General features: G+C 41.3%; 1 protein-coding gene across 2 annotated transcripts in view; it reads right to left on the bottom strand.

Annotated features, from left to right (window-relative positions):
* The window catches only part of Prkar2b (protein kinase cAMP-dependent type II regulatory subunit beta), a 94,535-nt gene that overhangs the window by 25,143 nt on the left and 48,063 nt on the right, over nucleotides 1-21,329 (bottom strand). For both annotated transcript variants that reach the window (XM_034514364.2, XM_034514362.2), the window contains exons 3-4: nucleotides 10,160-10,212; nucleotides 3,879-3,962 (exon numbers count right to left, since the gene is read on the bottom strand). In XM_034514364.2, the coding sequence (XP_034370255.1) occupies nucleotides 3,879-3,962; nucleotides 10,160-10,212 (137 nt within the window). The remainder of the gene's footprint in view (nucleotides 1-3,878; nucleotides 3,963-10,159; nucleotides 10,213-21,329) is intronic.

Here is a 21,329-nt window from a genome sequence, read left to right as displayed (position 1 = left end):
CTAAATATACGAGACAACTGGATAACATTAAGCTGTAAGAGTCCTCATTTCTACCGGGTACAGAGGACATGGTGGGCATTATCTAGGCTCAGCCAAGCTTTGTGGAGACAGCATGGGAGATTGGCAGAGCCATCTCCCATGCTGGCATCTCATGGGTACCAGGGCCGGTGCTTCTGGCCAGCCTGAGCCGAAGTCTTGGGGGTCTAGTTTTAGTGCACATGGCCTGAGCTAAGCAGAGCCACAGTTTAGATAATTGGCCGTGCAGTGGCGTTTTTTTTTTTTTTTTTTTTTTTTTTTTTTTTTTTTTTTTTTTTTTTAAATATTAACCACAACAAGTGGCCCAACATGGAAACCCTGCATATGGAGCAGCCATCCCACACACACCTTATTTGTGGCCCATTTCTCCCCTAGATCATGGTATTGCTTCCTTCACAGGCTCCACTCTTTCGTTCTAGCCCATGTCTTTCTCCTCATTTCCCCTTTAACTGCCAACAGGAATAAATAAGGCTGATAAATCCCCTGCTCTGAACACTTCAGGTGTACCCACTATGTTCAAAAAGAACATAAGGGATGGGGAGGAACGTTATCCTCTAAACATGATGTGGCTATCACACACATGAACTCACAGCAGCTGTGGCCACTTGCGCAGGCACCGCCCTTAATAGACAAGCTACTGGGATTAATGGCTACTGGAATAGCCACTTTCCTTTGGAAGCTTTGGCCACCGAAGGCTCCCCCATGTGCCAGTGGATGACCCCATGCCCCTGAGCATATAGGCAGTACTAACTTGACTCGGTGGGTAGAAAGAAGGGAAACAGAAAAGGAAGACTGTCAAAAGCTGTGGTGGATGGCTCCTGATGAAAGACCTCTGAGGTTATCCTCTGGTGTGCCCTCATATCCATGTAGACGCTTACACCCACAGTGTACATCTGCACACAGACAGACACTGATACACATAGATCAAATGCAAAAAATTACCAATTTAAATTTAATAAAGGTTAGAGTAGACAACATCCTGGGAATGGTTATGTTGGGCATACAAAGAACTGCCCACTTTCCAAAATTAGGTTCCTTAGAGTTCCCCCACACCACCGTCCATGACTCAGTACCAACGGCCCACTAACAGTCATCACTAACGACATGACTCCTCCCCTCACATGTGCCTTATCCCCATAGAGCTGGCCATCACAGCCTGGCCTGTCTCTGCCTTCATCCTGACTCAGAGGCAGCCATTCTGCGCTTCCTTTGTGCCCAATTATTGGGCGCAAGGAAGGGTGAGGTACGTTGCCTGGTATCAATTTTGTGGTATTCCTTGCCCCTGCCTCATTGCCAGGAAACCCTTTCTGTGTTTAACTAGTGACTGTTTCATTCAGTCATTAGAAAAGCAGGCATGTGAGACAGAACATGGCTGACCGCATACATGGTCACACCATGCTCTCATCTTGTTACTGGAAGTATGTGAGCCAGAAACCTCAGCATCACTGGACACTTGTGAAGAGTGTAGGCTCTTTGGCTTCACTCAGACCTGCTGGATTGAGATCTCCAAATTTACTAACAGCTCTTGATGGTCCACAGTTGTATTAAAACATGGGAGGCGCTGACATTCTCCCATGTGCAATCCTAGTGAAAAGGTAGAGAATCCTTAACAATAAGCCCACCCCTAAATATCAATGGCTCAGTGATGCACGGAGCAAACAGGGAGTCAGTGGACTGGGTAGACAGACTCAGTCTGAATGGATGACACCAACCAGAAGAGTGGGACTCCAGTCAAGGGGCACTGTAACTTTTTTTTAGTTACACTTGTCTGTTCCTATTAACTTTCAAGTGGGTCAGATCCTTTGTATTTTTTAACAGCTAGATTTATGCACATATATGAAGAGTCTGGCCTGTTTCATCCCTATTACTGTCTCTTACCCCCTTTCCTCTGAGGATCTTCCCAGCGAGACCTCCTCCTACCTTCTCCCCCATACTTTTTTTAAGTGACCCACTAAGTTAAATTCAGGTTCTTTGCATAAGCATGGGGTGGCTAAACGTCTAGGAAAAAAATAGCATCTTTCTCGAAGCAATCAAAAATCAAGGTAAGTTTTAATGAGACTTGATCTAGATGACCTGTCTGTCTGTCTATCTAGTATGTGTGTGTGTGTAGATGCCAGAGGTTAACCTTAAAAGTCTTCTTCTACCACACTCTACCTTATATTTTGAGGCAGGGTCTCTGACTGAATACAGAACTAAACAGGCTTGTCAGCAAGCCTTTGGAATCTACCTGTCTCCCACACAACAACCTCTTTCCCCCAGAGCTGGAGTTACAGGCACATGCTGCCACATCTGTTTTTTTTCATGGGTACTAGGGATCTGAACCCAGGTCCTCATGCTTGCATAGTGGCTATTTTATTCATGAGGTCATCTATCCCCAGTCCTAGACAGTATCTAAATATCAGCACTTTATTAAAATTACCTAATCTATCTAAAATATTACTACCAAGTATGCATACCTAGATAAAGAAGAAATGGGAATTCAGAATGTTCTGGTTTCAGGCCATCTTTTTTTTTTTTTTTTTTTTTTTTTGAGACACTGATACATACAGAAGGCACTGGGGACACATGCTACTTAAAGAGAGAAATGAAGCAGAAAAAGATGTATATTCTACCCTCAAGAAATGAATACATGAAGCAACATATAGATTCTTGTATAGTCAATCAGAAATGTCAAAGATGATAATCTTAACTTAGGGATGACATGTCATTTTTTTACTGTTTGCTCCAAAGTCCAAATATGAATCCTGTTCTTGAAGAGCATGATAAAAGGTTCTGCAAGAAGCCACCGGAGATCTTATGAACATTTCAGGGTATAAATATGACCTTATATAAAATGGTATGATGCGGTACCTTAGTACTTAAAAAAAATGTCTGGGGTTGGGGGGGCAACCTTCTCTTAAAAACAGTAGGATGTGATGCTCTCAGACATCAATCTGAAAACTAGGACATACATGTGAAAAACTTAGGATTAAAGTAAACTACAAAAGTTGGTTCTTCCCATTTGGAATAAAGCAGAAGTTCTTCTCTCAATCACTAGACAGCAAAAGCACTATCTGTGATGACAAAGCAGAACACTCAAGAGTGTGAGGTGAAGTCTGAACACTCACGCCCAACCAAGTAGTATTCTAGAAACACCCTCTGTGGAGACTAGAGATGTCAAAATTCTTTCAAAGAATCAAACATTCCCTTGCCTTAAGCCAAGTAAAACACTCCATTTAAAATAAGAACAACAGTTGAGTTTAATTACATTCAAATAGAATTCCTTTTACTGGCTGTTGGGAGCAGCAGAGAGGTCCCTTCCAAGAGTCTCCAGCTATACAGAGAGTGCAGGGGTCTAGCCTCTCCCTCCCTGCACCATCCCAGGACTAGGCAGGGGTCTAACCTCTCCCTCCCTCCACCACCCCAGTGTTAGGTAGGGGTCTAGCCTCTCCCTCCCTGCACCATCCCAGGACTAGGCAGGGGTCTAACCTCTCCCTCCCTCCACCACCCCAGTGTTAGGTAGGGGTCTAGCCTCTCCCTCCCTGCACCATCCCAGGACTAGGCAGGGGTCTAACCTCTCCCTCCCTGCACCATCCCAGTGCTAGGCAGGGGTCTAGCCTCTCCCTCCCTGTACCATCCCAGGGCTAGGCAGGGGTCTAGCCTCTCCTATCCCAGGGCTAAGTTTGAGGTGCATGGCATTCTCTTCCCTTAGCTCCTTAACATGGCATATGCACAGATTCAAACCAGCAAGCACATGTAAACACTAAGCTTCCACCACGATCAGAGTGATCTTAGCTTGGAGGGCAGGACACTCATGTCCTTGTCTAGTTCTTGACCCCCTTCTATTATTATGATTGTCTTACTGGATCCAGGTTCTTAAACAGCAGGATGTCTTTGCAAGCCTCTTGCAATCTGTTTCTTTGATCATCGGTTTTGGGATGTATTATCTGAAAAGACAACAAAATCAAGAAAGCAAACAGAGCAGTCAATACCAGGTAAATCCAACAAAACTAAAAAGGAATGCTGGAAAGAAGAATGGTTAGCGCTCCAGTCCACTCCCAGGTGGCAAGCACTCATTAACACTGTGCTCAGATGCTTTTGGAAAGACAGCCTTCCCCTAGACCAGCAGGCACATTATGAAAAGGTGCATCCTAGCCTATACAGTATGTACAAAGAGACAGAGCTGTTACATAGTTACACTGAAAAGTTAGACACTGTCTTCATTCCCTTGTTACTTAACTTAAAACTCTTCCGGAGACAACTCTTTCCATTAAAACTTAATAATGTCGGCAGAAGCAAATAAATTCTTAAATGTATACTTCATTCAAGATTAAAGAAAATTTTAGGAAAATTACAGATAACTTCCCTGACAGCAGATAAGGAGTTTAGAGAAGGGACCCAGCAACCATGCATTGCCCCCAAGGGAAATGTGGTCAAGGCAAATGACTCCAAGAAATACTGATTCGATCATTTAAGGATAAAATCAGGAGAGGCTGGTGTTCTAAACTCTCTTTGAACACTTACTCCAGGACAATGAAGCAGCCAGAGGGCCCGCTGTGAGACTCAATGGACCAACAAGTTGGGCTCTTTTTTCATGATATAGGAATGCTTGAGACTGAATCCAAAGCCTTGCCCATGTTAGGTAAACACTCCACCACTGAGTTATAACCCTACCCTCAAAAGGCTTTTTATTGTGAACACTGTTAGTTTGTGAATATAAAACGAGGTAAAAGATACTCCTGAAAGCAGGTGTGAAGTGGATTCCTGGAAACCCAACACGTTACTTCTCCTATTCCAATACTGATTCAAAGAATAACTGTAGGATCTCATGAGCAACTGCCTCACTGTCCCCATCAGAGCAGCCAGAACCAAACAGCAATGAGCCCATGGCCACACAGACACCAACACTCACAGGAACATTTAACTTAGCAGAAGAGATAGCTAAACAAACAACAACAAAAACCAATGGACCCTAAACCTAAAAGAGCTGATATCACAGCACACAGAGATGATTCTGGGGCACCATGCCTGCACCTGTGATTCACAGGGGACACAAAAGACTACTAGCTAGTGAATAAATCCCTACAGGTTTTCAATAGAGTGCTGTGTTCATGCTGCTGCTCTGAAGACTGTGGGGGCCTTAGCAGGTAAGGTCTGGCTCACAGACACACATGGCTATGGGCAGGCCCTTCTTATAGCTGCTTGTTTTTCCAGACCATCATCCTCTTCCTGGATGCTGCCCTGTGACATTCTTGCCACCAAGGCCTAAGCCACTGTCACAGCCACCCCTCCCCCACCTGATGGACTAAAGCACCCCAGAAACTGGATCCCAAACAAACTTCACTCCCTTGCATTATGTCTGCCAGGCATTTTCCCCCTTGTAATATGGTTAGTCACTATATAAGGGGGAAAGGTACAGGAGACCTTTGCTAACTATCTGACCCACATCCATCTGAACCTAGACTCTAAGATGAGAGGTGAGCACAATGCCTCCAGCCTGTGTTACACAGAAAACTTCAAAACTTAGATCACGGTCATGGAAATTCACCAATTTCTACTTGAGATACTAGACATGAGGCTGAGTGCTACTTCTCCCTCTGAAGGCAACAGCAAGGGTGTGCCTGCAGGGCAGCCACAGGGGAAACTGGAGATGCTAGCCCACAGTCTGCTCTCCACTCTGTGCTGCTTCACCCCTGCTGCCAACCCAAGTCTTTCCCCTTCCTCCCCACCCTTTCACTTCCCATGAGGTCTAAACAGGAAGCCTCAACTCTTCCCTGGCCCTTCTGCTCTGACCAATTAACCTGTCTAAACTGTGTTCCACGGGCTACTGTCTACTGCTACTGTGCCCCCTCCTCTCCTCACAGCTCCTTCCTAAGACCCTTCTCCTATTATACTTTGTATTCTGGGAGCAGGTGCAACCCTGGATGCCTTTTTTGTTTTTTGGGGTTTTTTTGTTTTGTTTTTTGTTTTTTTGTTTGTTTGTTTTTTGTTTTTTGTTTTTTGTTTGTTTGTTTGCTCAGAAGATGCCCGTCTGCTTCTATACTTTTTCCATTAGGCTTGACATTACTCTACATCAGGAGGTTTGTCTCTGGAATGCTTCTGCAATCTACCCAGAGTATGAGCTTTTACCGGCCTATAGGTCTTTTGATTTTTATTAAAATTTCTCATTTCAGGATACAAATACTGCTAAACAGGCATGTATGTGGCATTTGATATGTACTAGGCAGTATTTTAAGGGACCCATAAATATAAATTCATTTCAAACTACTTACAGACCCCAGAAAACAGCTGGCAATTTAGAGGTGAGACAATAAACTCACCCGGTTGACTTCATCTCACAGTCTGTAAACTGCAGAGCTTAGATTCATGCTGGACAGGCCGGTTATCAGTGAACACTCAGACCTTAGAACAGTAAGCCACACCCACAAGCACATCTGTACGGAATGGTCTCTGAGCTAAGAGAGTGGCTTTACCTTTGTAATCAACCTGTGTGTGACTGTCTCTCTTTGTCTCTCTGCCTTTGTCTCTGTGTCTATCTCTGTCTCTATCTCTCTCCCTCTCTGTCTCTCTGTGTTTCTCTGTCTCTCTCTGTCTCTCTGTATCTGTCTCTGTCTCTGTCTCTCTCTGTCTCTGTCTCTCTCTCTCTCTCTCTCTCTCACACACACACACACACACACACACACACACACACACACACACACACTTTCTAACACATGGAAATTAGATGAAATTCAAGTTCAACAGACATGCTTTCATTTGCACACTGCCTGTGCTGATTTTGAGCCACAGCAGCAGGGCTGAGTAGTTTGAAGACAGCTTCCGGCTCCCAAATATTAAATATTCATGTTGAGTAGTGAATTTTCAGTCAAAAAAAAAAAATTCCCCACGAAAGCATTTGCCAACTCCTGCTCTGAAACTCTACTGCCTTTCAAGGAAAATAATCAGAAAGGCAACTAATATGGCTTCCTTAGCCATGTTCTCCATATTCTGTCACAGAGGGAACCCTGTGCACAGTCCACTTCATTTTCTGGTAAGACATAAAGGAGACCTCTTAAACACCCAATTATTACTCCATTATCCAGCTGCAAACCTCAGTGGACCCCACACTGTGCTGAGGTACACTTCCATTTTCTGTTTCTGACCTAGTTTGAGCCCTGAGCTGGCCACATCTGCCTCCAACATAACTTCATACCCCGTTCCTGGTGGCTGCCCAGGCCCAGATGCAACAGTGAGCCCAGGCATGACTCTTGTCTGGCCTCATGTCTTACTTACCTCAAGGAGACTCCAGTCACTGCAGACTTTTAATCCCTATACAATGTCTGGCTGTGCACTTCCTATTTTGTAATTACTCATTAATTTGCTTGTTTGCATCTACCACTAGCCTCTAATAAAGAGGACAGGGGCTGCTTCACCTGGCAAACCTAACACCTGGCCAGCTATGCAGGGACCTGTCTGAGAGATCTTTGTAGGCTAGAATGAGGAAATACACCACTCTTCCTTCCAATGTCACCTGCTAGACATATGCAATCCTTAAATTCTCTTATTATTGGTATTCCAACTAAAACCCTATTTAGTTTTTTCCAAAATGAGTCATATTTAGATTTTCTTTAAATTCACATGAAGATAAATACCCATTTTTATTAGTTTACAGATTTCATGATCATAAAAAATTCCAGAAAATATGAAATGTTACTCTATCAAAATATACTATATATTTTCCTCACGGATATTTTTCAATGCCCATCTATCTAGTGCTAACTAATTTTGACATCTGTAATAATCATTCCTAGGAACTATGGTACAGTTTACCTTATAGTTTTAAGGCCAAAGGCAAGATATAATCTTTAGAATAATATCTAGAAGAAAGTATTCTCAACCTAATCAAAATCTTTAAGCACTTTACAATAATCATTAATATGTAATCAATGCATTACATAGAAACTTAAGGACAAGGCTTAAAGTGAGTCCCCACACCATACAGACTCCACTGTCTTAGGGTTTCTATTGCTGCAGTAAGACACTCTGACCAAAAGCAACTTGGGGAGGAAAAGGTTGTTTCTATCTTATAGCTTGTAGTGCATCATCCAGAGAATGCAGGAAAGAAACTCAAACAGGGCAGGAACCTGGATCCCGGGCCTAATGCAGAGGCCATGGAGGAGTGCTGCTTGCTGGCTTGCTGCCCATGGCTTGTTCAGGCTGCTTTTTTTTTTTTTTTTTTTTATAGAAACCAGGACCACCAGCCCAGGGATGGCACTGCTTACAGTGATCTGGACCATTCCATATCAATCATCAATCAAGAAAATATACCACAGGCTTGCCCACAGACCAATCTAGTAAAGGCATTTTCTCACTTCCAAAACTGACTCTGGCTTATATCAAATTGACTTAAAACCAGGCAGCACACCCATCTTCCATAGAAAATGCCTGTCCTTGTTTATACAAGTGGTCTCTTGAGTCTTGATTTTCTGGCCCTGCCCTAACTGGTCAACGTGGGCTTATTAGAAGCTCCGAGGAAACCAGGATCTTGAACTGAAAGACAGCAATAAGGACAGGATGTTGGGTGAGTGTCCTTAACACCACTCAAAGTCTACGCCTTTACTGTGAAGACCCCTAGTGCAGTGGGACCTTTTCATACAGTTCCTCATGTTGTGGTGACCCCAACATAAGGTTATTTTTATTGCTACTTCATAACTACAATTTTGTTATAGCTGTAAATTATAATGTAAATATCTGATATGCAGGACATCTGATACGTAATCCCCAAAGGGGTCATGACATATAGGTTGGGAACTGCTACCTTAAAGGCAGGTGGCCCTGTCTATGGTGTGACCTCTGAACTCTTTCTGGAATTGGTAATACATTCAAACATGTATCCTATACGCTCACACTGGTATTTTCTATGTTTAACTCCATTTGACTGTCTGCTAAGTGAATATTAACTACAATGGGAATGAACTAGCTAAGCCATTTTACTTAACTAACTCAGACTCAATGGTGCTAAAACTCCTCTCAAGGTCTCAGTTTTTAAGTCAGTGAGATACCAAATGTTGCTTTCAAACTATTTCCCTTAGTTTTCGATTGTTAAAACTAGTTTAAACTACCTCAAATTATCTTGATTACTCAGTTTTACCATATATAGCTAACCACAAGCATAAGGTATGTGTGTAGCCCTCAACTGTCATCCACTACTGTTTCCTGTAGAGACATGGATGAGGCGCGTGACAAGCAAGGTAGGTTGTAGATCACACAGTGTGGTAACAGCATGCTCCAGATTAGCAAGAAGAGTCGGACTGCTGCCGAGAATGTGCATCCGCTTCAGGAGCCTAATAGTCTTATAGTCTGGGCCCACTATCTTCTTTTCTGTATTCCTTAGAGCTATAAATATAGGTTTTAAAAAAAACACCTTTTAAGGCTGAAGATGCAAGGAAAACTTTTCCAAAATATGTATAAAGAAAAGAAGGAAGGAAAGGAAAGAGGCAAGGAGAGTTGGAGGGAGGGAGGGAGGGAAGGAGGGAGGGAGGGAGGGGTAGGTAGACCTGATATTACTTAGCTTCATGTTCAAGCACATTAATCTTTTATTTAGTTTGCTTTTTACCAGATCACTAACAGGAGAAGTAAGTTAAGGATATCACTTCAGAGCTGCATCAAACTACACAAGGCAAATCCTTACAGAGTCATCAGGGCCTCCAAGAACCAGTCTGCACTAAGTGTGGTGAGCGCTGTGTTGGCAGCTTCCTTGTGATGCTACGAGGCCTGTCTCTTTCAGAGGAACCTTCTGTTACCGACTGATAGGAGCAGAAGGTCTTCACTAGGATCTTTCTATACTAGGAGCACTTGTTACAAATAACTATGGCTATAAGAAAATTAGCTCAAAACATTTTCCCTCCTCAGGATGCCTGTGGTGAAAGGACTGAAGCCGCACCTTCAGTGAGCACTTCTGTTCCTGTTTCATTTCATCCAAAAGCGACTCTGGGGTTATAAAAATAAGTCTACAGAATTTGATGATTAAAACATGATGAGGAAAAGAGATAAGTCCTTTGATTGTCTGTGCTGAGAGCCTGTGTCTGTTAATACTTCCATTATTACTGCCATACATAATGTGAGAGCATCCATTTAACATCCCCTAGTTCAGTAAACTACATACCCTTGACTCTGCATCATCTTCTTCTTCATCAGGATTATAAGCTTCTGCACAGACTGCAAATATAAAAGGAGAACATTTTAAACATTTGTTCATCAGACACATGCAATAAATGTCTTTAAAAATTAATCATCAGTGTGCTTCAGACACAGGACCCAGAGGCCCCCCTGAGCTGGTACTGACTTGAAAACCTCCTTACTGAGGACTAGGTTCCATGATACCAGAAGGCACCATGTAAGCTTCCAAAGGAGGGAAGCAACCAGCAGTCCTACCGGAATATGATACCTATGAACCATAATGCCCACCAGCATGGTGCTGTAGACCTGAGGATACAGTAGTCACAGGCACAACTTGGGAGTAACCCACCGCTGTCTAATTGGGCTTAAGGCCTATCAACAAGAGGAAAATCAGCTGGTACTGGAAACCTAGCCAATGGGCTACTGAAGACATCAGTATGGAAGGAGAATCTACAACCACCATTTTACTAAGCCAGCATAATTCATAACTACATCTAAATATGTGTCCTTATACCTACAGGTAAGTGCAGTCCTCATTCCTTGTCAAGTAGATGTCACTTTGCAACAGATACCATTACAGAAAACCACAACCAATCAAAATGCAGAGTCATGGAGCCTAGTCAGGATGGATACATCTACCAAACACTCCCACACCAAAGGCCCAGGGAACACTGTGGAAGGAGGAGGGTCAGGAAGACTGTGAAGGACAGAGGATCAGGGAGTTTGCTGGAAGACTGTGATGATGTCAGATGGGTGTAGCAATGTCAGATGCTATGCACACAGTATTTCCAACATGACAACCTAAGCAAGAACTGAACAAGGATGACGCCCACAGACATGCTAACACAGATGAGGGGAAGATTGGGAGGCCTCAACTCCACAAATAACTACAGGCAACTAAGGAATGCTGAGAATGGGAAACATAGTCTTCCCCAAGGAAAAGCACAGCAACTGTTTACCCACCACCAAGTGGTGAGCCCTGAGGACATATAATCACTAGTAACATTGTACAGTAACAGACTGAGCAGGAGATATCTATATCTATATCTATACAGATATATAGATATATACACACACACACATATGAGAATGTGCATGCATGTGCATACACTTATGTTAATAACAATGAAAAAGGAGTCAATGAATTTGAAAGAGAGCAAAGAGGAGAACATGGAACTGTTTGGAGGGAGAAAACGGAAGTGAAAATGGTATAACTATATATAAAATCTCAACCAAAAATAAGAAATTTAAAATTAATGATCTATAGAATATCGTGATGGTTGTAAAAAGCCACTAATTACAAGGCAAGAAATCTATCCTCTAAAATTGTTTATATATCATAATTTATCTTTCATACTATAAAGCCATACTTAAAGATACTGGCCATTGTGTTTTGCTTATTCCTATTCAAAACTTAACCCTCTTAATCTTTATTTCCAAGGCAAAAATATGCATAATCTAAAATTATATCTAAAAAAACATGAACAACAAAAACACCTATGCTTGCCATGAAACGATCAATTTTATCATATAGCTATGAGAAACTAATGAATTATTCATAATCCACTTTTTCAGTACCAAATGCTGCTAATATATTGAGACTATTTCCTCCTGGTCTTTGTTGGAGTTGAATTTATACTGCACATGCAGCCTGAAAACCTGCTTCCTTTCCACTTAACACTAAGGATGTTTGCGTCACCAGAAACACTAAATATTGTTCTTAAGGACCACAAATTATGTTGCCTCGCTATAATTAACTCCATTCCTAATACTGAGCATTTAACTAGCTTTTTAATTACAATAATTTTGCAATAAATTTCTTCACCATAAATATACGTAGACATTTTACATTATTTCAAATGTTATTCTGGGAATCTAAAAGGCATGACAAATCTTAAAGCATATTTACTGTGTATTTTTCTACAAAAGGCTGTGCCCATCTGTTGTTCTACAAAGAATATGAAAAGGCTCACTGGCTACATGAAGGAACTGGGTGCCAATTTAAAAGGAAAAATTTAAATGTTTAAAAATTATTAAATATGAACAGCTTACAAGTACTTTGGCTATGTATATCTCCTTTGTAGTCATCTATGGGGAATATATTATTTCCTTTTAGAAGAAATTTCTCTCTCTCTCTCTCTCTCTCTCTCTCTCTCTCTCTCTCTCTCTCTCTCTCTCTCTCTGTAGCTTTCACATCTTAGTACCCACTCTGTAGATCAGGCTGACCTCAAACATAAGAGATCTACCTGCCTCTGCCTCCCAAGTACTTGGATTAAAGGCATGTACCACCATACCTGGACTAAGTCAGCTTTTTACATCAGTTAATGGTTAGACTGCTCAAAATAATTAAATTTTTATTTTATGCTTAATAGCATAAAATTTTAATTTATGCTTAATAGAGTGATGTGTGTTGAAGAAGAAAGTACCCCAAAATATGACTTAACCCCAACATTAAACATCATAGAAATACCCACTTCACGAGCTTGGACACCATTTTCTCACTTGTGAATCTAAAGATTTAAAACTTCTCTTTCATTTTTTAAGAGGTTGGTGTTTTCATTTTTACCCAAGTGCCCATACATTGGGTTTATCTTGGCTAAGATACAGGAATTGAAAGAGCAAAACTAATAATGATGTCAATGATGGTGACGATCATAATGACAGGCTCACAAATGGTCCCGAGGGTCTCAGGATGGCATCACAAGTGGCATCTGTCCTCCTCGGTGCCTTTATCATCATTATTATTAAAACCCATCATTATCTTCCTGCAGACCCTGCTCTGTGCAGCCACATTGTCCTTCACAGAAGATAATCTGCTAATGCCTGGAGACAACCTGTTCATTCAAGAGTAGGAGGCTAGGGGAGGCCACAGACATATAGTAGACTTGGGTCAGGGATGCTGTTTAAAGGCCTATTATATACAGCAACCCCCTCTACACACACATAACCAAAAACCAACCCCAAACAGCATTACCTGGCTTCAAAGATTGATAGTACTGAGACTCAAAAGCCCTGACCTATTTTTTTTTTTTTTACAATAGTTATTAATGTGACCATTTCACAGGTGAAAGACCAGGGCATAAAAAGGTAAGGTCACACATCCTAGTAAATGGCAGGACCCATATTTGATCCTAGGACTGTCTATCTTGACTCCAGGACCCTTGTGGTCAACCACTGTTGACTTTGGCAAATGTTCCAGCACAATGCCCAGACTTTAGCTTGTGTCTCAAAAACCCAGCAGAAACAGGGTTTCCGGAGAGCAGGCTCATATGTAAAGACCTCCAATGATACATAAAGGCAGAATGCCGGTTTAGTAAGTAACCTCCTGGATGAAGTATGAAGTCAGCATGACCAGTCAGTTCTCTCCCTGACAGAAAACCACAGATGCAGCCAAACCATAATTAAGAAGTTGCTTGGTGATCAGGAAACAGGAAGTTAAGATTCTGTCAAATAATATCTGGCTGAATAGCATGTGTGAGCATGTGCACATGCGCAAACACACTCACTCACACACACACACACTCACTCACTCGTGCACACACACACACACACACACACACACACACACACACACACACACACTGTATCATATAGCGTACACACTTTAATTGGATGGGCTACAACTTTCCACAGGGGATGAAAAATCTCTTCTAGGTGAGGCCCTGCAATTTTCCATCTTCCATGAATGACAGCCAGATAGTGAGTGGGATGGCTCTATGTACAATGCAAAAAGGAAAGCAGGGCCTTTTTATCAAAATTCTCAGACTTCACAGAGGATGACAAAGGAGAAAATTAATCCAAATGGAGGGCGTTTGTGGGCATTTGGGCTGTGAATGTGACAAGCTCATGTGACCAACATATTCAACAGGAAATGAAGCAGCTAACTTATTTGGTTCTCCAATGACTTGAAATTTATGTCCCCTACCTCATTAGTGTTACCTTAAATGTCATTTCACAGAAAGCATTTTCTGAGCCTCTGGTTTCCAAACTGCTGGCCACTATCCCCTAACTAAAACAACCTGGAATTTTTTTTTAAATAATCTGTTATTCTGCAAGCAGCTTATCAATTGTGTCCCTGTCATTAATCACTTAATAGCCCTCTAATGTGAGTATCTTATCATCAATGTGTGTTTGTGCTGGGCCATCAGTTTCACTGGAGTTCTTGTCTCACTGACTAGAACTGACCTCCTATACCGAAATGACACTTGCACCTCTGAAAGGTTGCTACAGTGGGCCTGGCAGTCCCCAGAGCCATCCTGCAGTTTCCTTTCACTAGAACTCACCTTATTTTCTCCCAGGCCAGCCTTTCTCTCCAGCCATAAGTTAAAAGTCAGATCAAGAGGCGTGGGTTGTGGATATGGGGACAGTGGTACAGGCTTACAAGGGTACCCATGATAGCCCTGAGGTTTAATCTCTACCATAACAAATTCCCCCCAAACTCACCCCACAAATTGGGGTGGGGGGCAGATATTAACCTTTCACCCACACAGAGCTAATTTAGGTGCACTCGTTTCAGAAAGGACCTTTTGTGCTCCTCCAAGAGTGTGGGAGGACTCACTGTCACAACTTAACATACTATGTTCTTTCAAACATGGTATAATGTGTTTGTCTTGCCGCCCTATAGAGAATGATGGGGTATTCTTGTTCCCTAGAAGGGACAGGGCACGCTGCCTGGTTTGATGTACATAAGAAAGACTTACTAATGAGCAATCTTCATGGTCCTTGAGAATGGGACACTGTTTCTAATAGCTTCCAGTAGCATACCAGTGTTACAGACTCTCAGACACATTCTAAGTAGATTAATGATAAGCTATTCTGGGTTATTTGTTCAAGAAATGGGGACACAAAGAATAAGTATAAGGGAGGCTTCTATCATATTCATTAAAAAGCACAGAGATTAAGGAACTTGGTAAATATCTGTGTAAAACAAATGAATGCTGGACTGTCTGGGATGGCCTGTAGGACAGTCTCCATGTAACCTGTGTGCTGCCTCCTACACTACCAGAAATACAATTGCCCTGTATCTTCTAGACAATCTGAAACTCACCCTGAAACTGTATCCTTTACTTTTTGGCAACTAAACAGTAGAGAAAGACAGTCTTAAGATATATTTAAATTTCACTGTTATACTGCACATATGTGTTTGGATAGTCTCCTGGTTGTTGAGAATGGTCTAGGAATTGAAGCATATTCCCACACTGCAGACAGAGTATGCACACTGGTGTAGCCAGACAACTGTCACAGATTGCAGAACAGACAGAAAGAGAAGATCTGTGTCGACTCTGCATCCTGTCGAACTTGGCCTTCAGTCTTCTCATGCACCCTATTTATAGTGTGGCAGACAAAGGGTTATGCCAACTCCGAGTTTGTCGTTGTTGTTTTGTTTTTTTTTTTTTTTTAAAGGAAGATCCATCTTCACTTTGCTGGTTATGTTTGAGATTCAATAGTCAGATAACCTGACATGAGACAAGAATTTAGCTCACACTGGCATCCTGGTTGTCAAAGAATAAAGAACTCCATGAGGCACTGGGGGCTCAACACTGACGCTGTATTATACACAATGTGCCCTTCATAAATATTCATTGTAAGAATGACTATGGCCTCTACACAAAGACTTTGTGGTTCAGAGACCTTTTAATCTAGAAAAATAATTATCCTCTATACAATGCACAAAAGCTAATTTTTTGTGTTCTCAATGCACTCAGATTTTTGCATACATATTTAAACAATAATTAGTTTAAAATAAAGTGCATATAAAAAGCACAGGTGTATTAGACAACAGAAGTCTCATTCAAGATTGCTAAACTTAGCTTACTAGAGTGGAAACGCCCTCCTATCTGAGAAAAACTTTACCCTTTATAATCAAAAGAAAGAAAACCACAGAATATACAGCAAATGCATAAGATACACAATGTATCTACAGTAAAATCTCAGAGACAAGGAGGGTGATAAAGAGACTGAGAATACCAGTATGAAATGCACTTGCTCTGGCCAAGGAAGGGAAGCAGCAAGATGATATCACAGGTTCCCTGCAATACTCATCTATGGTGGCAGTCTGTTATATATCTCTGCTCGGCCATCTATAACTATCTGCCTTAGGTGGTGTTTCTATTGCTGTGATAAGACACTATGACCAAATCAACTTAGGAAAGAAAGTGTTTATTTATTATAGCTTGTAGTACATCATCTGGGATTTCAGGGCAGGAGCTCAAGGCATAAAGCTGGAGTCAGGAACTGATGAAGAGGCCATGGAGGAGGAGCACGCTTACTGGCCTGCTCCCCGTGGTTTACTCAGCCTGCTTTCTTATAGAATCCAGGACCATCTGCCGCTGGGCCCTTCCACAGTAATCATCAATGAGGAAAATGCCCTACAAGGCTAATCGCCTCTTGATTAAGATTCCTTATCCGATGGACTAGATACTCCACAGACCTAGAGGAAAACCAAATACTACTTTTCTGCTACAGGAACGCAGCCATGAATTGACCCCTAAGGGCGTCTGGCTATACTCACAGATTACTGTTTCTCAGCCATCATCATAAGAGAAGCTTCCTCCTGTAGGAGGTGGAAACAGAGACCCACAACTGGACAAGGTGCAGAGAATCAGAGACCTTGGACTACTAAGTCCTAAATGAGATGTCTCCATCAAATCCCCTCCTTCGGGCCCAGGGAACTTTGTGGAAAAAGAGAAGGAAAGACTGAAAGAGCCAGCAAGGGTGAAAAAATGCCAAGAAAACAAAGCCTTCCAGACACAAGTGCTGACACATACTCACAGAGACTGTCTAAGCTAGGAGGGGTCCCACAGCTGAGAGGGGAAGCAGATACAAGCCCCCAACTCTAACCCTGAAACTATCCTGTTGATAATCACTCACGAATGAAAACTTAGTTTTCGCCAAGGGAGTCTCACTGGACATAGAAATCACTCTTAAGGGCAGATCTTATGCCCAGCAATAGGCAGCCAACACAAATCTAACTCAATGGCATTTTTGCTTTGTTGGAACTTTTTTTTTTTTTAACTTTACAGATCTTTTGTTTATACATTATGGTTTCTGGTTTGTGCTTTTATAGGACTTCTGTGTGCAAGTCTGTGTATACCTCTAGTCCTCCATTATGTTTCTGTGCTTTTTCTTTGGGGATTCCCACCACTCTACCCCAGTTCATTTGATTTGTTCTAGTCTGTTTTTTTTTTTCTGTTTGTTTATTCAGTTGTTCATTTTCTAATGAGACAAAGAAAGGGTGTGGATTTCGGCGGGTGGGGAGATGTGGATTTCGGTGGGTGGGGAGATGGGAAGAATCTGAGAAGAGCTAGGGAGGAAAGTGTATGAGAAACTCTGTTTTCAATAAAAATTAAAATTATAAAAAATACTAATGTTATAAACAAAATTTAAGTAGCTTATGTCCTCTGTCCACTATATCATGGGCTACTTTAGACTGAAAACAAACTAAAACAGGATCCTTATCCTTGGACATACAGAACCTGCATGTCAGGACAGACTGGCCAGCATATATGAATGGGTATCCTCAGCTCTCAATGACATTACTGGCTCACATCATCCTCACAAGGATACCCCCCTCAACATAGTTGGTACTTTGTTCTGAAGTCATTACTGAGGCGAAGTCTGATGGCATCCCCACAGCTTGGAATGCAGTGGCAATGCTGCTCAGTGGCTTTGGAAGCTTAACCTGAAAACCAGTCTGCTAGGATGTGTGTTTAGAGGGATGTGTAAGGCATTTTATTGCCTAAGAGGCACGAGCATTTCTGATGTCAAGGAGACGGAAAGTACAGGATTTCTAGGGCCTCTGAAGGTGAGAAAACTAGAAGACTGTGTGACTAAGCCGTGCTGACCACAAGGAAACCAGATGAGAGCAAACGCAGGATGCCTCCCCATCTCCTCCTTTCCACTTTCCATTTTCTTCTCTCTTTCACTCCCTCTCACAGGCTTACAGAGTGAGTGGAAGAAAGACCCAAATCAACTTTACAGTTCACTTTAAAATGGGAAGTCACGAAGGAGGATATCACTGTGGTGTGACCAGCAGCACGCCACAAACACAAGTCCTCAGTTCAGTCCTGTAGTAGAAAAAAGAAAAAAAAAAAAAAAAGGAAGAAAGATAAAAAGAAAAAAAGATAAAAGAAAAGAAAAACCAAAAGGATTAAGTTCTTGACCTAAAAATCTACAGAATTCTCTAAGGAATTACAACTTATAAACTTTGAAACAGAATAGTTACATTTAAATAATTTGATTCAAATTATTACATTTCCTTACATTTCTCTCAAACTTTAAATAGAATAACCATTTGTTCTTAATATTTTACTATTTCCTGAACCAAAATATTGAAAATTCCCAGATATGGTGGTGCATGCCTATAATTTCAGCACAGAGGCAGCTGAGGCAGGAAGAACTTGAGTCTGAAGTCAGCCTGGGCTACTGCGATGGTTTAAATGAGAATGCTGGCCACAGGCTCCTATATGTCCATTCTCAGTCCCCAGCTGAGGTACTGTTTGAAAGGATTAGGAGGTGTGGCCTTGTTGAAGGACATGTAAAGCTAGGGGTGAACTATGAGGTTTCAAAAGCCCAGGTCAAGGCAAGTGTCCCTCTCCCGGAAGACTGGGGACCAGGATGTCGCTCTCCTCTAGCACCATGTCGGCCTGGGTGCCACCATGCTCTCTTCTGTGATAATAGATTGACCCACTGACACTGTAAGCAAGGCCCCGAATAAATGATTTCTTCTATAAACAGCCTTATGGTCATGATGTCGTTTCACAGAAACCGAACACTAAGACAGCTACATAGCAAGATCTTGTCTAGACAGACAGATGTGTGCGCACACACTCACACGTGCCATAATACACTTAACCGTCCACATTCCATCTACAAGAAACAATATAAACGTTATCATTTAGCTAGTCATTAATCTTTTAAGTAACTTTAATTAAATGATACTTAAGTGAATATTCAGTTCGCAAATCAACTATATTCATGCCAGAACTTTACTATGCAGATTTAACCAAGGTATTGAACTATGTAACCTTGCTTTGGCAAAATGAGAGAGATACACTACCCATTTAATCTAGAATGGTCCGATGCTAGCCAAGGTTATCAGCAGCACTTTAAGAATCAGCTATCCAAAGCTAGGGAGACAGCTCAGCCATTAAAGGCTGGACTCACAACCAAAAAAATATGTAAGAATCAGCTACCCACAAACCCCTTTCTCCATAAATTCCCTATAAACTCTACTTTAAACCTCCTTATTCAATAGCTTCTTAGTCAACCCAAATATATAATTATCAATTCTAAAAACTTCTACAAGCTGTTTTGTTTCCTCTATAAAGCACTGTAACATCTCATAAGCATGTTTGATATTTCAAGTATTCTATTAAACTGACATGATCCATTATAAAACTAGTAGTTACACAAAACATGTTGCTGTTCCTTAATAGGAGAGGTATTTCGAACATAGCCATAAACTTGACTCACTCTTCTGTATAGGTTTTTATGTTTCTAAAGACGATTTGTTTACACATATACACCTCTCCTCTGTTTAGTGACTGCATAATCGAGAACCAGCAGCAGCTGTAACTGAGCTGTCACGCTCACTACAGGAGGAGAGCTGCTGGAAAACACAAATGCGCGCTAGGGCTTCAGGCCAGGAAGGACTTCCTCATTGCATGGGATTTATTACTAAAGATAAAAAAAGTCAACTCTTTTTAAGTCTGTTCCAAAAAATACCTCTAGGGGAAAAACAAAACTTTATGCTAGAACTCACATGCCTTTAGAGGATCAATTTTAAGCAGTTATTTTTTCCATGTTTAAAACTTTGGTTTTTAGAATGTAACCAATTCACTATTGTCTGTCTTTAGTATGTTTTCTTCCTATCACTTGTGCTACATGTAAAATCTGGTCTATAAAATATCAACTACTTCTTTCAACTATAAAATATATCTATCTAATATATTCTGATCTATAAAATATCAACTACGTAAGTTAACTTATGCAGGCTGGGGGCATAAGTAAAAGGACCATGCATTTAGCATCCTATCAACAGGAAACATTTCTAATGGGATGACTCTAGTGCAGGATAGGCTCAAATATTCTACAGAACTCCACCATGAATATAATGAATAGCCTGTGTGGTTCAAGAATAAAAAACAAACCGTATGAGCTCCACCCCTTTCCACGATGAAAAAGTTATCCCCTATACCTCCAATGGTGCTAATATGAAGATATAAGAGAATAAACAACATATAGAAGCTAGGAAAAGACAGGTGCCTTTTTCAGTGTATTTTACAAATATTCCATTTAATTCTATTCAAAGAATAAAAAGATACGGGACAACCAAATGAGCCTGAAGAGCAATGCATAAAGGGTACCTTTGGGAAAGAACCACTGTGGTTTTTAGTGGTGTCGGAGAGTAAACCCAGGTCCTTCAGTACGCTAGACAACTGGTCTACCTCTGAGCTGCATCCCTTGCCTCCTAAATATCAACTTTATAAATTCTACTTACATGTTTGTTATTAATCATCAGAATTCCTCAAGGATTCTCTCCAAAATATAACCAATCAGTGAACAGTAACTGGATTAGTTTGTTCCAGAGAATAGTATTAGAACAGATTTGTATTTGGACTTTCCTAAAACTGGTCCAGGAAGTCTTCATGAGCATTATATTTGATGACTACTATGCATTTTGATAAACTGACAGCCAAGTGTGGGGGTGCATGCCTATAATCTCAGCACCCAGGTAGCAGAAGCAGGTGGATCTGTTAGTCTGAAGGCTACATAGTGAGAGCCTGTCTCATAAAAGGAAGTATGGAAGGGAACTGGCTGGAGAGATGGCTCATCAGGTAAATTCTATTTACTGCTCTTGTAGAAGACCTGGATTTTGGTTCCCAGTATTCACATGATGGTTCACAACCACCTGTAACTCCAGTTCAATGGGATCCAGTGCCCTCCTCTGACCTCAACAGAAACCTGGCATACATGTAGCTAGCATGCATGCATGTATGCATGCATACATACATACATACAGGCAAGATACTAATATACAAAAGAAAAATAAATATAAGAGAAAGTTTAAAACATTATACTAATAGTCAAGGAGAGTTTTTATTGATTCTTTATGAATTTCATATCATGCACCCCAATCACACTCATCTTCCTTG

This window comes from Arvicanthis niloticus, chromosome 11, assembly GCF_011762505.2.
Source record: "Arvicanthis niloticus isolate mArvNil1 chromosome 11, mArvNil1.pat.X, whole genome shotgun sequence".
Classification (NCBI taxonomy): Eukaryota; Metazoa; Chordata; class Mammalia; order Rodentia; family Muridae; genus Arvicanthis; species Arvicanthis niloticus.
Note: the sequence above shows the minus strand (reverse complement) of the source record. Positions and strands in the feature narration are given on the sequence as shown.